The 15,031-nt window shown below is 38.0% G+C and overlaps 1 protein-coding gene across 1 annotated transcript in view; it reads left to right on the top strand.

Moving 5' to 3' along the window:
* LOC134530768 (zinc finger protein 616-like) overlaps positions 1 to 14,337 on the top strand; it is a 65,016-nt gene extending 50,679 nt beyond the window's left edge. The window contains exons 6-7 of the mRNA XM_063365935.1: positions 1,861 to 3,063; positions 12,853 to 14,337. Of these exons, the coding sequence (XP_063222005.1) occupies positions 1,861 to 3,063; positions 12,853 to 13,921 (2,272 nt within the window). The 3' untranslated portion in view covers positions 13,922 to 14,337. The remainder of the gene's footprint in view (positions 1 to 1,860; positions 3,064 to 12,852) is intronic.
* Positions 14,338 to 15,031: the final 694 nt, after the last annotated feature.

Raw genomic sequence — 15,031 nt, 5'->3', positions numbered from 1 at the left:
ACTTTAAAGCCTTCCTTTCCTTTGTGCAGGCAGTGTCCTGGGCTCGCTGACATAATTCTAAACCAATCACGGCGCATGGCAACAGAAACTTCTACGAAATTCTTACGTCTATTCCCACGACCTTAGCAATTTCTGTCTCTCTCTAACAATCCCGTGACCGTAACTCAATGCCTAGCGTGTGAAACAAAGCCTTGGTCATGGAAATAACCCAGAATTACATCAGCACGCCTTCCCACACAAAAAAAAAACAGCAAAAAAAAAAATACTTGAAAAATGAAATTATGCATTATAAAAACAAAAGCATTAAACCAGGTGAATTATGTTCGCAATACATGACATGGTCAGTTCACAATTACTTTTAAAAGTAAAAAACTTTACATCACTTGATAACCTAACCTGAAATATGACAAAAATTTATAACAAATTATTATTACTGGATTGTCATGGGGAAGGCTGTAATCTGGGTTGTTACAAGTGCAATGGCCGCCATCTTCCTACCACAAAAAAAAATTGTACTGTGTTGAAAATACAAACTGGTTGCACAAAACAATTTGACTGGTTCAAGTCTCAAATTTTCTGTTTGTTAGTAAGTCTCATGGTTGCTTGCTACTCATAGTACAAGCAGATAGTTGAAGCATAATTCTCTGCCTCTAAATTATTTTGTTAATTCTGAGTCACTGCCTGACCTGCGACCTCTCTGTACCTCGTGCAGACGCTGACTAACTCCATAGCCGACCTTTTGCTTCTGAAAAGGCAAAGACGTAATTTTCAACCAATCACAAATTACACAAAAAAATATCGGCCAATCACAGGCGCATAGCATCAGCATTTCGACCAACTCACGAGTCTTTCCCACGTTTACATAATTCACACGACTGTCCTTCCCTCTTTCCGTCCTGACTTCCTTATCACAAGATGTTGAAAAAGCCCGCTTTCAGACAGAACCATAAAAAAAAAGAAATACAAAAGAAGTACGTGAAAGCACATAAAAACTTAAAAGAATAAGCAAAAATAGGTCAAAATAACTTGCAGTAGCCTGGGTTTCTAAAAAATATATTGAACTATGAGAAGGTGGAAAAACCATAATATAATGCTACTAATTTACTGAGAGGAATGAAGGAATGAAAAATAGTTTCATGCTGTTGATTTGATACTTGGCATAGCTTGGGTTGTTACTTATAATTTGGATATAATAGTTAATGTATTGGTTTTATGTATTTAATGCATAATATGTACTACTGTTAGTTTAGCACAGTAAAAATCATAATTTTAGTTTTTCATCTATTTTAATTTTCTGACCCGGCCGCAGGCTGGAAGCAACTTTATGTCAGTAATACATTTTTTTGGTTGCATTTCGCAATGTGTTGGAACTCATGGGTCGTCTAAATCAATGTCAAGAAATATTAAATGTTGTTTGTAGTGCTTAAGGACTGCCTGAAAACATAATTTTTTTTCTTTATAAACTGCCATAGAATCCTGTGTGATGATTTATTTTGTGACAGAATTAGAAATATTTGACTAATTTAAAAGAAATATTATCCTTTTAAGTAGGAAGTTGGCACACACCAGCATTTATTATTTGCTATAATATTTTAAAAAGTCTAAATGTTTAGCTATAGTTCTTATTTTATAGTCATTACTAAATATTAGCCAATTAATTTTCATGGGAAAAATATATCATTTTTAAACACAAATAATACACGCAGCATCTTTATAAACCTTCAGGTTGAGTCCAGATGACATTACTTTTTATCATATAGTCCTGTTTTGTTAAGTTTTATGTCCATTGGAGTTTATGACTAAGTGAGCGTATTAGTAATTTCCATTTAGGTGGTACATAATTATCTTCCTTTTTTTCAGTTTTGAAGGCCAGGCAGATGGTTTCAGTGATGTTACAAATAAAAGTAAGTTTGCTTATGACCGTGCAATGAAGATGGAGGATGAGGCCCAGTTGAGATGGAATTCCAAAGTGGCAACAGTTCCATCAGAAAATGACAATATCACATACTTATGTGTGTACTGTGATGGTGTGGTTGTCGGTAATGCAACTCTGCTGGCCCATCAGCTATCAGAGCATTCAGACTGTGTATTTGTTTGTACGCTGTGTGAACCAAATAGGGTTTTTTACGAGTCAAAGCAATTCTACGAACAACATATGGTCAATCACGACGAAAATGTCACACTGATGGAGCAAGTGAGCACGAATGCCAAAGAACCAACAGAGGTCACCATCGATGTGTCCAAATCTCCAGATCTGTCACCCATTTCTGAGGCCATTCCCGGGATGAAAAATGATGACATACAGTTGACCAGCGTATTTAAGATCCACGTTGAAAGCTCTGCCATGAAAATGGATGAAGAAGGAAATGAAGTGAAATCTAAATTTCGTTTAAAACTACCTAAAGCTTTCAAATACATGAGTAAAGATCTTCAGTCGAAGATAATAAAAACAATTCACAAGGTGGTTGCAACAGATAAAGACAAGGCTGGAGGAGAATGTGAGAACCAGTCACCAGACGGCTCCCTTGAAAACAGCCGGTATGCAGTGAAAGTACTGGCAAAGAATTTGAATGTGCCACGCATGAAGAAGTCGAAGGTGAAGGAGTTCAAGTGCAAGGTATGCGAGAGCTTGTTTCCGTCGAGGGAGAAGTTGTCGGAGCACCGTGCGGAGGGAGGCTGCATGTACAAGTGCCAGTTCTGCGGCAAGCAGTTCCAGTACCGCATCAACTGCATCCATCACGAGCGGGTGCACACCGGCGAGAAGCCGTTTGTGTGCGAGTTCTGCGGCAAGAAGTATCGCACCAGCACCATATTCCGTACCCATCTGGCCACCCACGACGATGCCCAGCAACACGTGTGCCCGGACTGCGGGAAGGTGTTCACCAACAAGGCGGGCTACCAGTACCACCGCATCACGCACTCGGACTGCACTTACCTGTGTGACGTCTGTGGTAAGACCCTGAAGCACATCAGTAGCCTGCGTATCCACAAGCACAAGCACAGTAACCCGGACTATCTGCGTCGCTACTGCTGCGACCTCTGCAACAAGAAGTACGAGAACAGGTGAGGTTTTGCCTTTTGCATAGTCATTAACATTTATTTAGCTTTGAGCACATATAATGTTTCAGTGTTTATTGTAATGGATCAGCAGTGCAATGGAAATAGACAAGGAAAATATAATTTCTTATGTGTGATTTAAATGATTAACCGTATTATAGTAGGGGTGGCCATGATATATAAATTACATAATTGAGCCACAGAAAAAAATTCATAAGATGTACTAGCATGATTTGGACCCTACAGAAGGAGGGAGAGAAAGAAGTAGCTTAGTTGAGAACTAATACTCTACAATTCACTGTTTATTCCCTCTTTTAAAGGGTAAATATGTACAGAAATGTGGCTGCTTCAATAAATCCCATTTAAACTGTAGTTTCTCGGGGTCCTTAAGAATATTTGTACAGGGAAAACTTATTAAAAGTCTAAAATGCTATGTATTAACAGGGAAAAATTATTAAAAGGCTAAAATTGTATGTATTTATAGGTAAAGGTCCATTATTTTTTTTAAACTCATAATGCAGGAAAAATTTTTAAGTGAAATTTTCGTAAAAGGATTTTACTGTATTTATTTTTTCATAAATCTGTTTGTATCGCAACAAAGTAACATTGAAACCCTGTTCCTAATTTTTTTCTTAACAAGGGGTTCAATAGCGTTATTGATGTGATGTGAAATGATAAATGTGATGCTCGTTGGTGTTTCTATTGTGGTATTGCCGCTAATTGCAAGGTTTTAAACTTGCACAGTCTTTATGTCGTGCATTATATTATAATGTTACTGTTACGGATCAAATCACACAGTTACCCTGTGTGCTAACCCAATGTATCCACGAGAGGTTACAAACACGTGGCTATTTAAATTAGAGACAAATGATCTGACTATAGCTACCCTTTGTTGAAGTCACCATTACCTTTAATGAACACTAGTACTCTGGGCTATAGGGTGGATACCTAGCTTTTAGGCCATTGTAACCCACAGTTGTCATTCTAATATGAATAATGAATTGGCATGGATCTCTTACACCTTTTCATGGGTCGGAAGGAAAATCTGTATTTCCCACGTCTAGTTGTTACACCCACAGGCAAACCTTGTTGCTCATCCAGTATACCTGCATGTTTTACCATCCCACATTTCACAAGAACACAAAAACAACTTCTAGTTACTGCCTGTGTCCACAAGTACGGGTGTAAGCAAGCTGCCCACTTGACTGCCTCAAGCGGTCTGTTTATGACTCTTGATTCTCAGCACCAATTTACACAACTGAAAACCCTTAACAGTTTTATACATCTTGCTAATCTTAGGGCATAATGAAAGAGTAACATATTTAAGCAGAACATTAGTTATTATTTATGCTGTTAGATAATTCTTCATATCACCTGTCACAGACCATCCCTGGGACAACAGCCACCATGTTATGTGCTGTGTTGTGAAGGATGGATGCTAGGACTATGCACTCAAAAGAGCTTCACTATAACATGACAACAAACAAAAGAGCCTTCTCTGCTCTCTCTGTGCACATCAACTACTTTCTCCTCCCGTGGCGAGCCAGAAGAGAGACGAAAATCAACCGTTGCGCTAATGTCAGTCTTACGGAGCAGCAATGTCGTAACTCAGTAATTTGTTTGATCGCTCATTTGGTAACCTAATCAAGTCTCAGCTTTTTTAAACAATACTATGTCCCTCGCAGTTTCATGTATTTTTTTTTCTTCTTATGTAATGATGTAAGTGTAAACAAAATATTTGTTTTAATGTTATTTAACTCAAAATACAAAGCCTTATCTATGGCACAACAAAAAATAACTCCGACATTTTACTTAAGTGCTTTTGTGTCCATGTAACACATATGACACTTCAAAACATTGAAACCGCTATAAAATGTTATTACTGTGCAAGAACAAGAAAAAATAATATTTTTTTTGTTGGCAAACGTTTTATTATGAACAAAAGATTCATTTTCATCTTAGTTGCTAGTCAATCAGTTTTGAATGCCTTGTTTGGGTATGGGGGGAGGTTTTTTTTTTAATGGTGGTGGTGGTGGTTGTTTTTTTAATGTTGGGGTCGATTATTTTAGAGAATAATTCTCTAGGATTATTCTAAGTCTACTTTAGTTAATTTCCTGTAATTAACTTGATGGTGTCAAAATATCCAAACTGGTTTGGCTGTTTATCTTTGTCATAATTTTTTCTAGTATTGATATTGAAGCACCTGTTGCAGTATTGGTTGTTTCAGTGACATTGTACATCAAAATTTCACTGAAATTTGTGGCAGCATTTAAAACGACATCTCCCCTGCAACTGTTCCGTAAATATTGTGTAACTCGGACCTCACATGACCAATGTTCTCAGCTTCCAAACAGCTGTTTGAATGACCGCCGCCACTTTCTGACGTGTTCATCATGTGACCGCCCATGACAGTGGGGTCTGCACAGGTTCTTTTGCTTCTTGTTGCATTATACATATCGAGTGTGCTATGCTATGCACAAGTAAATATAGTATGTTGTGTACTGTAAGGTTGAACATAAAACTGGTTCAGTAGGAAGTGATTTTCACTCCTACTGAGTGCCAACACATTGCGAATTGTAACATTTTTTTAGATAACAGTATAGTAATTAGTTGTAAGTATGGTGCACATTTGATAATAAAATTACATAGGCTAACCTTGAAAGTCTGCATGAATTTGTATTCACTTGTTGAATATAGTCCGCCCATATGGTCTAGTGAGCCAGGACTGAGTGTTTGTGATGTCCCTTTCACCATCATCCCACAGAAGGCAATGACAAACCATCGAAGAATCATCCTGCTTTGACAAGCATAGGGACATCATTGCTGTCATCACCGTGACATTGCCTGTGCTCACGACACTCAGTAATGAGTACAACGACTCATCATCATCAGTTGAACATAATTTAGACCATTATTTTAAAGGTGGAGATAATGAATTGGGTCTAAACGTCTCCTTGACATAGAAGTCGTTAGAGGCAGATGAGAGGTGGAATAATGAGATGAAGCAATGAAGGACTGCATCAGTGGGGAAAACGTGAAAATTCAAAGAAAATCCATCAGCTCACGGCAATGCCCACTACTTTTAAAAACTTAAGTTTAATCTTGCCAAGAATTGAACGTGGTTCGTTTTGTTGTTAGTGTGTGTGTATATGTATATATACACACACACACACGCACTTATTGAAAATATACATAATATGTTAATCTAATATATGTTACTAGAGGATTGCCATTTCATTATGTGTATTTTGGATGTGTTAGGACAGTGTTGATGTAATTAATTAGCAGTATTCTGAACCATTATATTTTCTTACCTTCCTTATTTTCACATTTCTTACAATCTGATTAATGTTTTTCTGCTGTACACTATGGTGTGGATTATAAATGGGAAATTTAAAATGTGCTCATATCAGCAAGAAATATTGTTCATTTAAAATTTCAGTAATATGGTATTAAGGCTCAGTCTCACCATGTTATTTAGTTTTCTTGTCATTACTATTATTTGAGTATTTTTTCTGTATATTTATCATGATAGCTCTCTTGCAATTTGTGTTTTGTCACATTTTGTGACATTTTACAGCTTACATTTGGCTGCAAAATTTGTGACAAACCACATCTGCAAAAGATCTATCATCATAAATTTACATAGGTAGCACTTAAAATAACAAATACCAGAAAAAGGAATGAACCTACATGACACAGTGGCAGGAAGTGGATGAAGTGAGACCTGTGCTACGGAATGAACCTACATGACACAGTGGCAGGAAGTGGATGAAGTGAGACCTGTGCTACGAGTTTCAGGGTGTTATATTTGTTCCTCTGTGAAAATTTTAGATCTTAATTGTGAGAATGTGTATTTTACATGAATAATGCTCATTATATAACACAGTTATTATGTTGGAAGTTTTATCCTACATTATGTTATTTAATTAACACACTTGTAAAACATAACCAGAAAATATTTATTTCCAAGCTCACATTAATTTTCAAATCACTAAACTTACAAATTGTTAAATTTTAAACACTGCCATAAAACATTAAAAAAAAAAAAATAATAGTGAAGGCATCAGTTTATCACTCCACAGCCAAGTTATAATTTTTGTTTTAGCCTTAAAAATATGCTGCTGAAACATTTGCAGTCAAGTGATAGTGGATAACAATTAACTGCACGTGAATCTTAAATTAAAAGCGCACTTTCATGCATTGTAACAAAACACATAGGGTAGTGACTTGATGTAATCTTTTGGACATACGTAAAGTATTTGGAATTTCTTATCTCCGCCGCTTTTAATGAAAAGAGGAAGTTGAAGAGCATATGATAAGGGTATTTTCGGATTTTTAACATTTTTTTTTGCAAATACCGCTCAACTACAGATGATGAAATTTAAAAATTCGATATCTCTTAAAGTATTTTGGAATTTCTTACCTCCGCCACTATTAATGAAAAGAGGAAGTTGAAGAGCATAAAATAAAGGTATTTTCGGATTTTTAACATTTTTTTTAGGAAATACCGCCCAAGTAAATATTTACCATATTATTTTAGGGGTGCGTGCCATAGACTCTACTCGCCTCTTGCAGGGCGAACACACACACACACACACACACACACACACACACACACACACACACACACACACACACACACACACACACACACACACACACACACACACACACACACACACACACACACACACACACACACACACACACACACACACACACACACACACACACACACACACACACACACACACACACACACACACACACACACACACACACACACACACACACACACACACACACACACACACACACACACACACACACACACACACACACACACACACACACACACACACACACACACACACACACACACACACACACACACACACACACACACACACACACACACACACACACACACACACACACACACACACACACACACACACACACACACACACACACACACACACACACACACACACACACACACACACACACACACACACACACACACACACACACACACACACACACACACACACACACACACACACACACACACACACACACACACACACACACACACACACACACACACACACACACACACACACACACACACACACACACACACACACACACACACACACACACACACACACACACACACACACACACACACACACACACACACACACACACACACACACACACACACACACACACACACACACACACACACACACACACACACACACACACACACACACACACACACACACACACACACACACACACACACACACACACACACACACACACACACACACACACACACACACACACACACACACACACACACACACACACACACACACACACACACACACACACACACACACACACACACACACACACACACACACACACACACACACACACACACACACACACACACACACACACACACACACACACACAGAGGTTCCTGATGGCAGAAGGTTCAGAAACAGTGATAAGATGGGGGAGGAGGGCCCGGGCGAGATTTGTGGCACATCGGGCTTAGGGAGGGCGTAGCCCCAGTCGACATCATAATAGCACAGCAATCCCTCACTTTGCATGACTAATATGATCATAAAAATGTTCATGTTATCTGAAATCATGTACTGTGTTTTCTCGTATAATCGTCGCACATTTTATTCTAAAATCAAGTTTGAAAAGTAGGGGTGCGACCATTATGCAGGAAAAAAAATTTTTGTTAGGTAAAGTTATTCATAAAAACAAAACTTGTTCATGGAAAGTACGTTTATTTAAAAAAGGGTGGAGTATACAATAGCACGCCAAACAATCTATATTAATAATTCCTTAAACAAAAAGATTTCTTCAACTTTAAAAAGAAAAACCAAACATCTAACGCGAACGCAAGCCACTTGAATCTGACGTGAACTAACGTGTCGTAGTACACACTTGCCACGAAAGAATATGGGCTATCACATGTAGTTAACTCGGCACCCGACAGATAGCGCGCGTTGCATCCAATCGGCGAGATATCGATATTCGACTACGTGTGCGCGCTCTATACGGGAATCAACATAACCAAACATGAATGACACGCTGGCTACATTTTTGTAAGCGGTACGCCGCGGTAATGCAATCAGATAAAGGAAATACTGTTTAAAAACGTCTTTAAAAGAAAATTTACACGTCAGACAACTTTGTATTTCCGTTAATTAAATAAATAAGTGGTAATGACGGAAACAAATTTTAGATTTCTACTTTAAAATACATCATTTTATACGGAAAAGATACCTACACAAAGCGCTCTGCACCTACTAGCGGGACCAAAACATCATGCGACGTTTACGAGAGAAGTTTTTTTTATCCCAATTTTGACAGCCTAAAATATGGTTGCGACGATTACGCGCGTGCGACCATTAAGCGATAAAATACGGTATTCTGAAGCATTGGTTTCTATAAATAGCAAGGCTAATTTACTAAGTGTGTTCCAAAATGTGTACAGAAATATTCTTTACATAATATAAATGCATAGAACAACACTCAAAGATAAATATGTCACACCATTTATCTTTATAAGCTTACCATTAAATCTTTTGTATGACAAATACGACACCGCGTAACGGGAGGTAGTTATCGTCGGTCAACCGGTTGACATGCTTGCTCGGGCGTGACCTTCAACTCACATCACATAACTTTCCAAAACCACCTTTCCAAACCATCCTGTACAGGCAGTCACATCAATATTACTTCCAGAATATTTACAATTTAATTTTTCAAAAATTAAAGTGCTTATTCGTGTATCACTGCTTGGTTCACACAAATCCTGTCAAGCCTGTGATTTTTTTTTCATTGCACCATTCATTTAACAACCTTTACCATGTGAATCATCTGTTCATTTCTGTTCCCGTAATTGTCAAATATATTCCAGCTAGTACAACAGACAGCATCAGACATATACAAACGGTCGATAGAGTCCTTATTTCATTTGATTATGCACACAGTTGACTTGCTTAAAACTAAAGTGCGACCAACATAAGTATGGCCTTCATGACAATCTGCATGCTGTAATACTTATAGTTTTGTTCAAATACTTGACCACGATGGATTACGCTCTCACTTGGAAGCCAAGATTCCAATATGATCCCAACTCCAGGCGCTTGCGCACATACAGTCACCAGCAGACGAATGGGCAGACATTGCTTTTGTTTGTGCGTGCGAGTTCCCTGACACTGGCTAGACTGAAGTTCATCACGGCACGGTCTGTGACCGGGTGACAACAGTACGGCACAGCGGCATACGTGCGGAAGTAAAAACATTTTGTCCTTTACACTCCATAGCCGCAACTTAACTTGCCATAGCGGATGTTTGTACATTAGATAGCATAGTCAGACCTGTGTGCGCATTCATCTTCCCCTCCCTCCTCGTACTGTGAACTGTATTCCATGGTACATCTGTTGTTTACTGAGTTGAAACAGACGTTGTGACTTCATGCCTGACATTTTTTTGCGTGTGGCGATTTCATGCTAATTGAAATTTACAGACGGTGCTATTCAACACAGGGGCAGTAAAATTAACATTGTGCTAAAAAAAACTTGTTCAATCTGAAGACGTGCTAAGTGAAGGATTGGTGTATTAATTTTTTGCGAAACAAGAATTATTGGTATTGTTGTTAGGAGTATCATGTTATGATTTATAAATTTCAGATGTTGATATATTTTATACGTACTCATTATTACAACTTATTTGATAGTATAGTAAAAGTATGTAATATTATTTGTGACACTTATTATTTGCTATTGTTTCTAATTTCCTCCCCTCTCATAATGAGGGACTTTTTGGCAAACAAGCACTACTTCATGAAGTAGTTCTTATCATATAAGCGTTACTTATACGCTTGATAAATTCATAATGTTGAAACAAGTACTTCATGATTAAGTAATGGTTGAATAAGCTCTACTTACCTGTACCATTTCATACTTGATGATGTAACAATATATGTAGCTGTACTGAATACCGTTGTTAATCCTGCAGTATACAGAACAGTAGTTCCAGCATATTTTATAATTTATCTATTTTTGTAAGTTTATAAGTGCCTAGATAAACTGCCCGGGTACATCAGTTACTAACTGCTTCACACGGAAAAGTTTACCTGCTGCTCCATGAGGGCATGGTGGCGTGCAGTAGCAATAACGTCGGGTAATAAATGTATGAAGTGCAAAACCAAATAAACTTATTGTACATTCTCTATAGCTTTTATAATGTAATAAAATACATCCCTTAAGGGGCCCGCCTACCTGGGCACACATACGGTGTGCAGAGCTTCAGGAAAAACAACGCGATTTCAAAACTACTCAAGATATCCGAGTGGGGCCTATTTACGAATAGCATTTAAGAGTTCGCTGAGGGCCGTAAAGTACTTTTAATTTCGGATTAAGTTTTTAAACTGTATTTTTAGAAGCGTTAAAATGCCTAAAACGCGTGTTTTCAGAGTAATTTTTAACCATAAAACAATCAGTACAGATTCTTGAAAGCACTTAAGGGGCTTGCATAACACCTTTATCTTCATTTCTCCACCATATAATGTTACGGTCACCGCTCAAATTTCACAGTTATCCTGTGACGACGAGACGAATGCGTGTCAGTTCAGAGACTTGCGCTTAGAGGCTATACCGCGCTGGAAGCACCAGCGAGCATCGCGCTTATCCTCCCGCCTCACTAACACACATACACCCCTGACGAGGCAGGCCCCTTAAAAGAAAACAAAATTTCTACCATATAATTTATTCTCTTCTGACATCCCAATTTTACATTTGGTACAATAGCGCAGTTATATAGAAATCATAGTAAATATTCCAGTGTATCTCAAAAACCATTTCAAAAAGGTTACAGTCACTTCAAAAGCTAAACTTAATATAGCAAGTTGTAATTATTGGGGTATATTTTCTGTCCAAATTCTATCATCACCGCAACTGTAATATGAGGAGATTAATGCTTAAGTTAACGACAGCCCATACTTCACGGAAAATTACTTATATAGACAAATAAGCACTGCCTTATTGACTGAAAACTCAAAAAAATAAGTAATACTTATTTCTTGCTAAAAATAAGTAATACTTATTTTTTGCTGTGAATCCTTGGTAAACAAGTGTTACCTTTTTTTGTGACTATGAATTCATAATAATTACTTGAGAAATAGTATTTCATTAAGCATCACCTTAAGTTTTGCAAACCAACAATACTTTTTTCAGTGACTATAGATTGATAATAGTACTTAAGTATGATAACAAGTACCGCTTGTTTCAAGAAATTTTTATCAAGTTAATATGGATTCTACATTTAAACTTTCCATAATGTAATTTATTAGACCTAATTTTACCTTGTCTAGTTTATTCACACTCTGATTTATTAGTGGCACAAAAACTTTGTAGACTATAATCGTATTATCTGTTGATTTTTTCTGTAACATTTTGAGATTATACTGTTATCAGGATAAAAATGCACCAAAAATAAAAAAGAACATGTAGCATGTACAGTATATTGGTCATTTAATGTGGTAATAAAGTGGAGATAGCTATGTGATTGGTTTGTACAACTGCTGATTTAATTTGCAAGAAAAAACTCTTTAGTTCTATTGGCAGGCACAGACAACTTCTATTACATTTAATAATTAGATTTTATGTAAGCTTTTGAAAAATGTGTGTTTACATTTCAAAATTTAAAAATGCCTTTAAAAAATATATAATTTTTTTTCTTTATTTACAGCTACCGCCTTAGAGAGCATCGACGTGTGCACACCAATGAACGCCCATACAAGTGCCCCGACTGTGCGAAAATGTTCCGTAAACTTGGCCAGTTGAAACAACATTCGATAGTGCACTCGAACATGCGCAAGTACAAATGCCACGTGTGCGAGAGATCATTCAAGCGACGTACTTCGCTGTCCGTGCACCTGCGGACCCACGGCATACAGAGCCAGCACCGGTGCATGACCTGCTTCAAGCTGTTCCCCGACCAAGACGCGCTGATGCTCCACAAGCTGGAACATCCGAAGGAACCCGAGGATGCAGCCGTCGCCGCCGCGGCAACAGCCGAAGAAGACGACGTGAAACCGAAGAGAGAGGTGAAGGAGTTCCGTTGCAGCGTGTGCGGCAAGGTCCTGTCGAGCAAGGTGACGCTGCGGCTGCACATGATGATACACACCGGCGAGAAGCCGTTCAGGTGCAACGTCTGTGGCAAGTCCTTCACGGTGAAGCTGCACCTGGAAGTCCACTACCGGCGCCACACCGGGGAGAAGCCCTACAAGTGCAAGTACTGCGACATCGCCTTCGCGGCTCGCCCGAGCCTCGTGGTGCACGAACGCATCCACACGGGCGAGAAACCGTTCCCCTGCGACCAGTGCGACAAGGCATTTCGGTCCAAGATCAATCTCATGCAGCATCTGGTGGTGCACTCTGATGTCCGGCCCTTCAAGTGCACCATCTGCACGAGGGGATTCCGGCGACGCGATGCCCTGGAGGCCCACACCCGGACCCACACGGGCGAGCGCCCGTACGCTTGCCGTCTCTGCGGGCGGGCATTCAAGCAGAAGGGAGACTGCAACAAACACGAGCAGACTCACTCCAAGCCCTCGCGACAGGGCCGGGGTCCTGCCCACAAATGTCACGTCTGCAAATTGATTGCCCCGAGCAAGGAAATGCTGCAACATCATTTTGCTTCTTCTCACGGTGTGATGTTTGCCGGTCTGGCAGATGGTGATACGATCATCATATCACAGGATGACATTCTTTCCGTACCAGAGGTTGAGATTCAAGATGCAACAGTTTTGGTCTGAACAATGCACTTGTGTTCTGTTTTATGAGATACTTTATATTTTACAGTCTATGTAATAGATATGTTATTGTATATTAGCTTTTAAATGTTATTTATTGCAAAATTTGTGAACTGGAAATATGGCATTTATATCTTTTTTTTTCCTTGGACTTTAACAATTGCAGAAAACTGAACTTTTTCTTCTTTATTTTGGCAGTAGGTTAAGTTGTTTTAATATAATTTGTAATTCATTGGCATTTTATAATGTTGAATCTATTAAACACTTGTATATTTATTACTATTATTTAAATGAATACCTTCAAAGAAGGCTATTTGATAATCGTACTTCCATTTGAATTAGATCCTTTTACTGAAATGTGGTATGATTGTAAACAAAATTGTAGTAATAAATTGGTTTACTTTTTTGCAACTACGCTCTATACCTTTTCGTTTTTGTTTTACAGTAAGGAATATGACTTTGCTATTTTTGACTTCCCAATTGTATTTATTGTTTGTACTTGAGAGAAAAAAGTCATCAATTGATTTTGATGTCTTATTATTTTTCTCAGAGAAGACAAATAGATTTTGCACACAGTTCTAATGCTTATACAAACTTTTGAAAATCCAATTCCTAAATTTTAGGCATGCCATTTTGTTAAAAATAAAGAATACTTGCCATTGATGAGTTGTGTGCATTGAGAATGCACTGTCAGATAGGTACTTATCATATACAACCTGCTATTACATTTGTAACTCATATCCGTTGAGAAAATTATGAGTAAACCTTTGCTCTAACAAGACGTCTTGTGTTGGAAGGTATTTCTTAGGGTTATGCAAATATTTGGTATAATCAGTAAATTAGTTTTAGTTTGATGAGTTCTGGTAATGAAAGTCTAGGAAATTAAATTTGCATCTAAAGAAAATATTTTAGTGCCTTTGTAATGTTTAATTAATGATTATGAAGTTATTGCATGAGTTAGATGTTAACAAAATTTTTGACTCAGAAATAAAAATTAATGTTGAAGCTTATAATTTAATTTATTAAAATTTAAGAACAGTGGAACCTTGTTATTCCAAACCCCGCTAGTCCAAAAACCCAGATAATCCGAACCTAAATTGGGAAAAATTAATA

Source organism: Bacillus rossius, chromosome 3 (genome assembly GCF_032445375.1).
Source record: "Bacillus rossius redtenbacheri isolate Brsri chromosome 3, Brsri_v3, whole genome shotgun sequence".
NCBI classification, from domain to species: Eukaryota; Metazoa; Arthropoda; class Insecta; order Phasmatodea; family Bacillidae; genus Bacillus; species Bacillus rossius.
The sequence above is the reverse complement of the archived record's forward strand: the minus strand, read 5'-3'. Positions and strand labels throughout refer to the sequence as shown.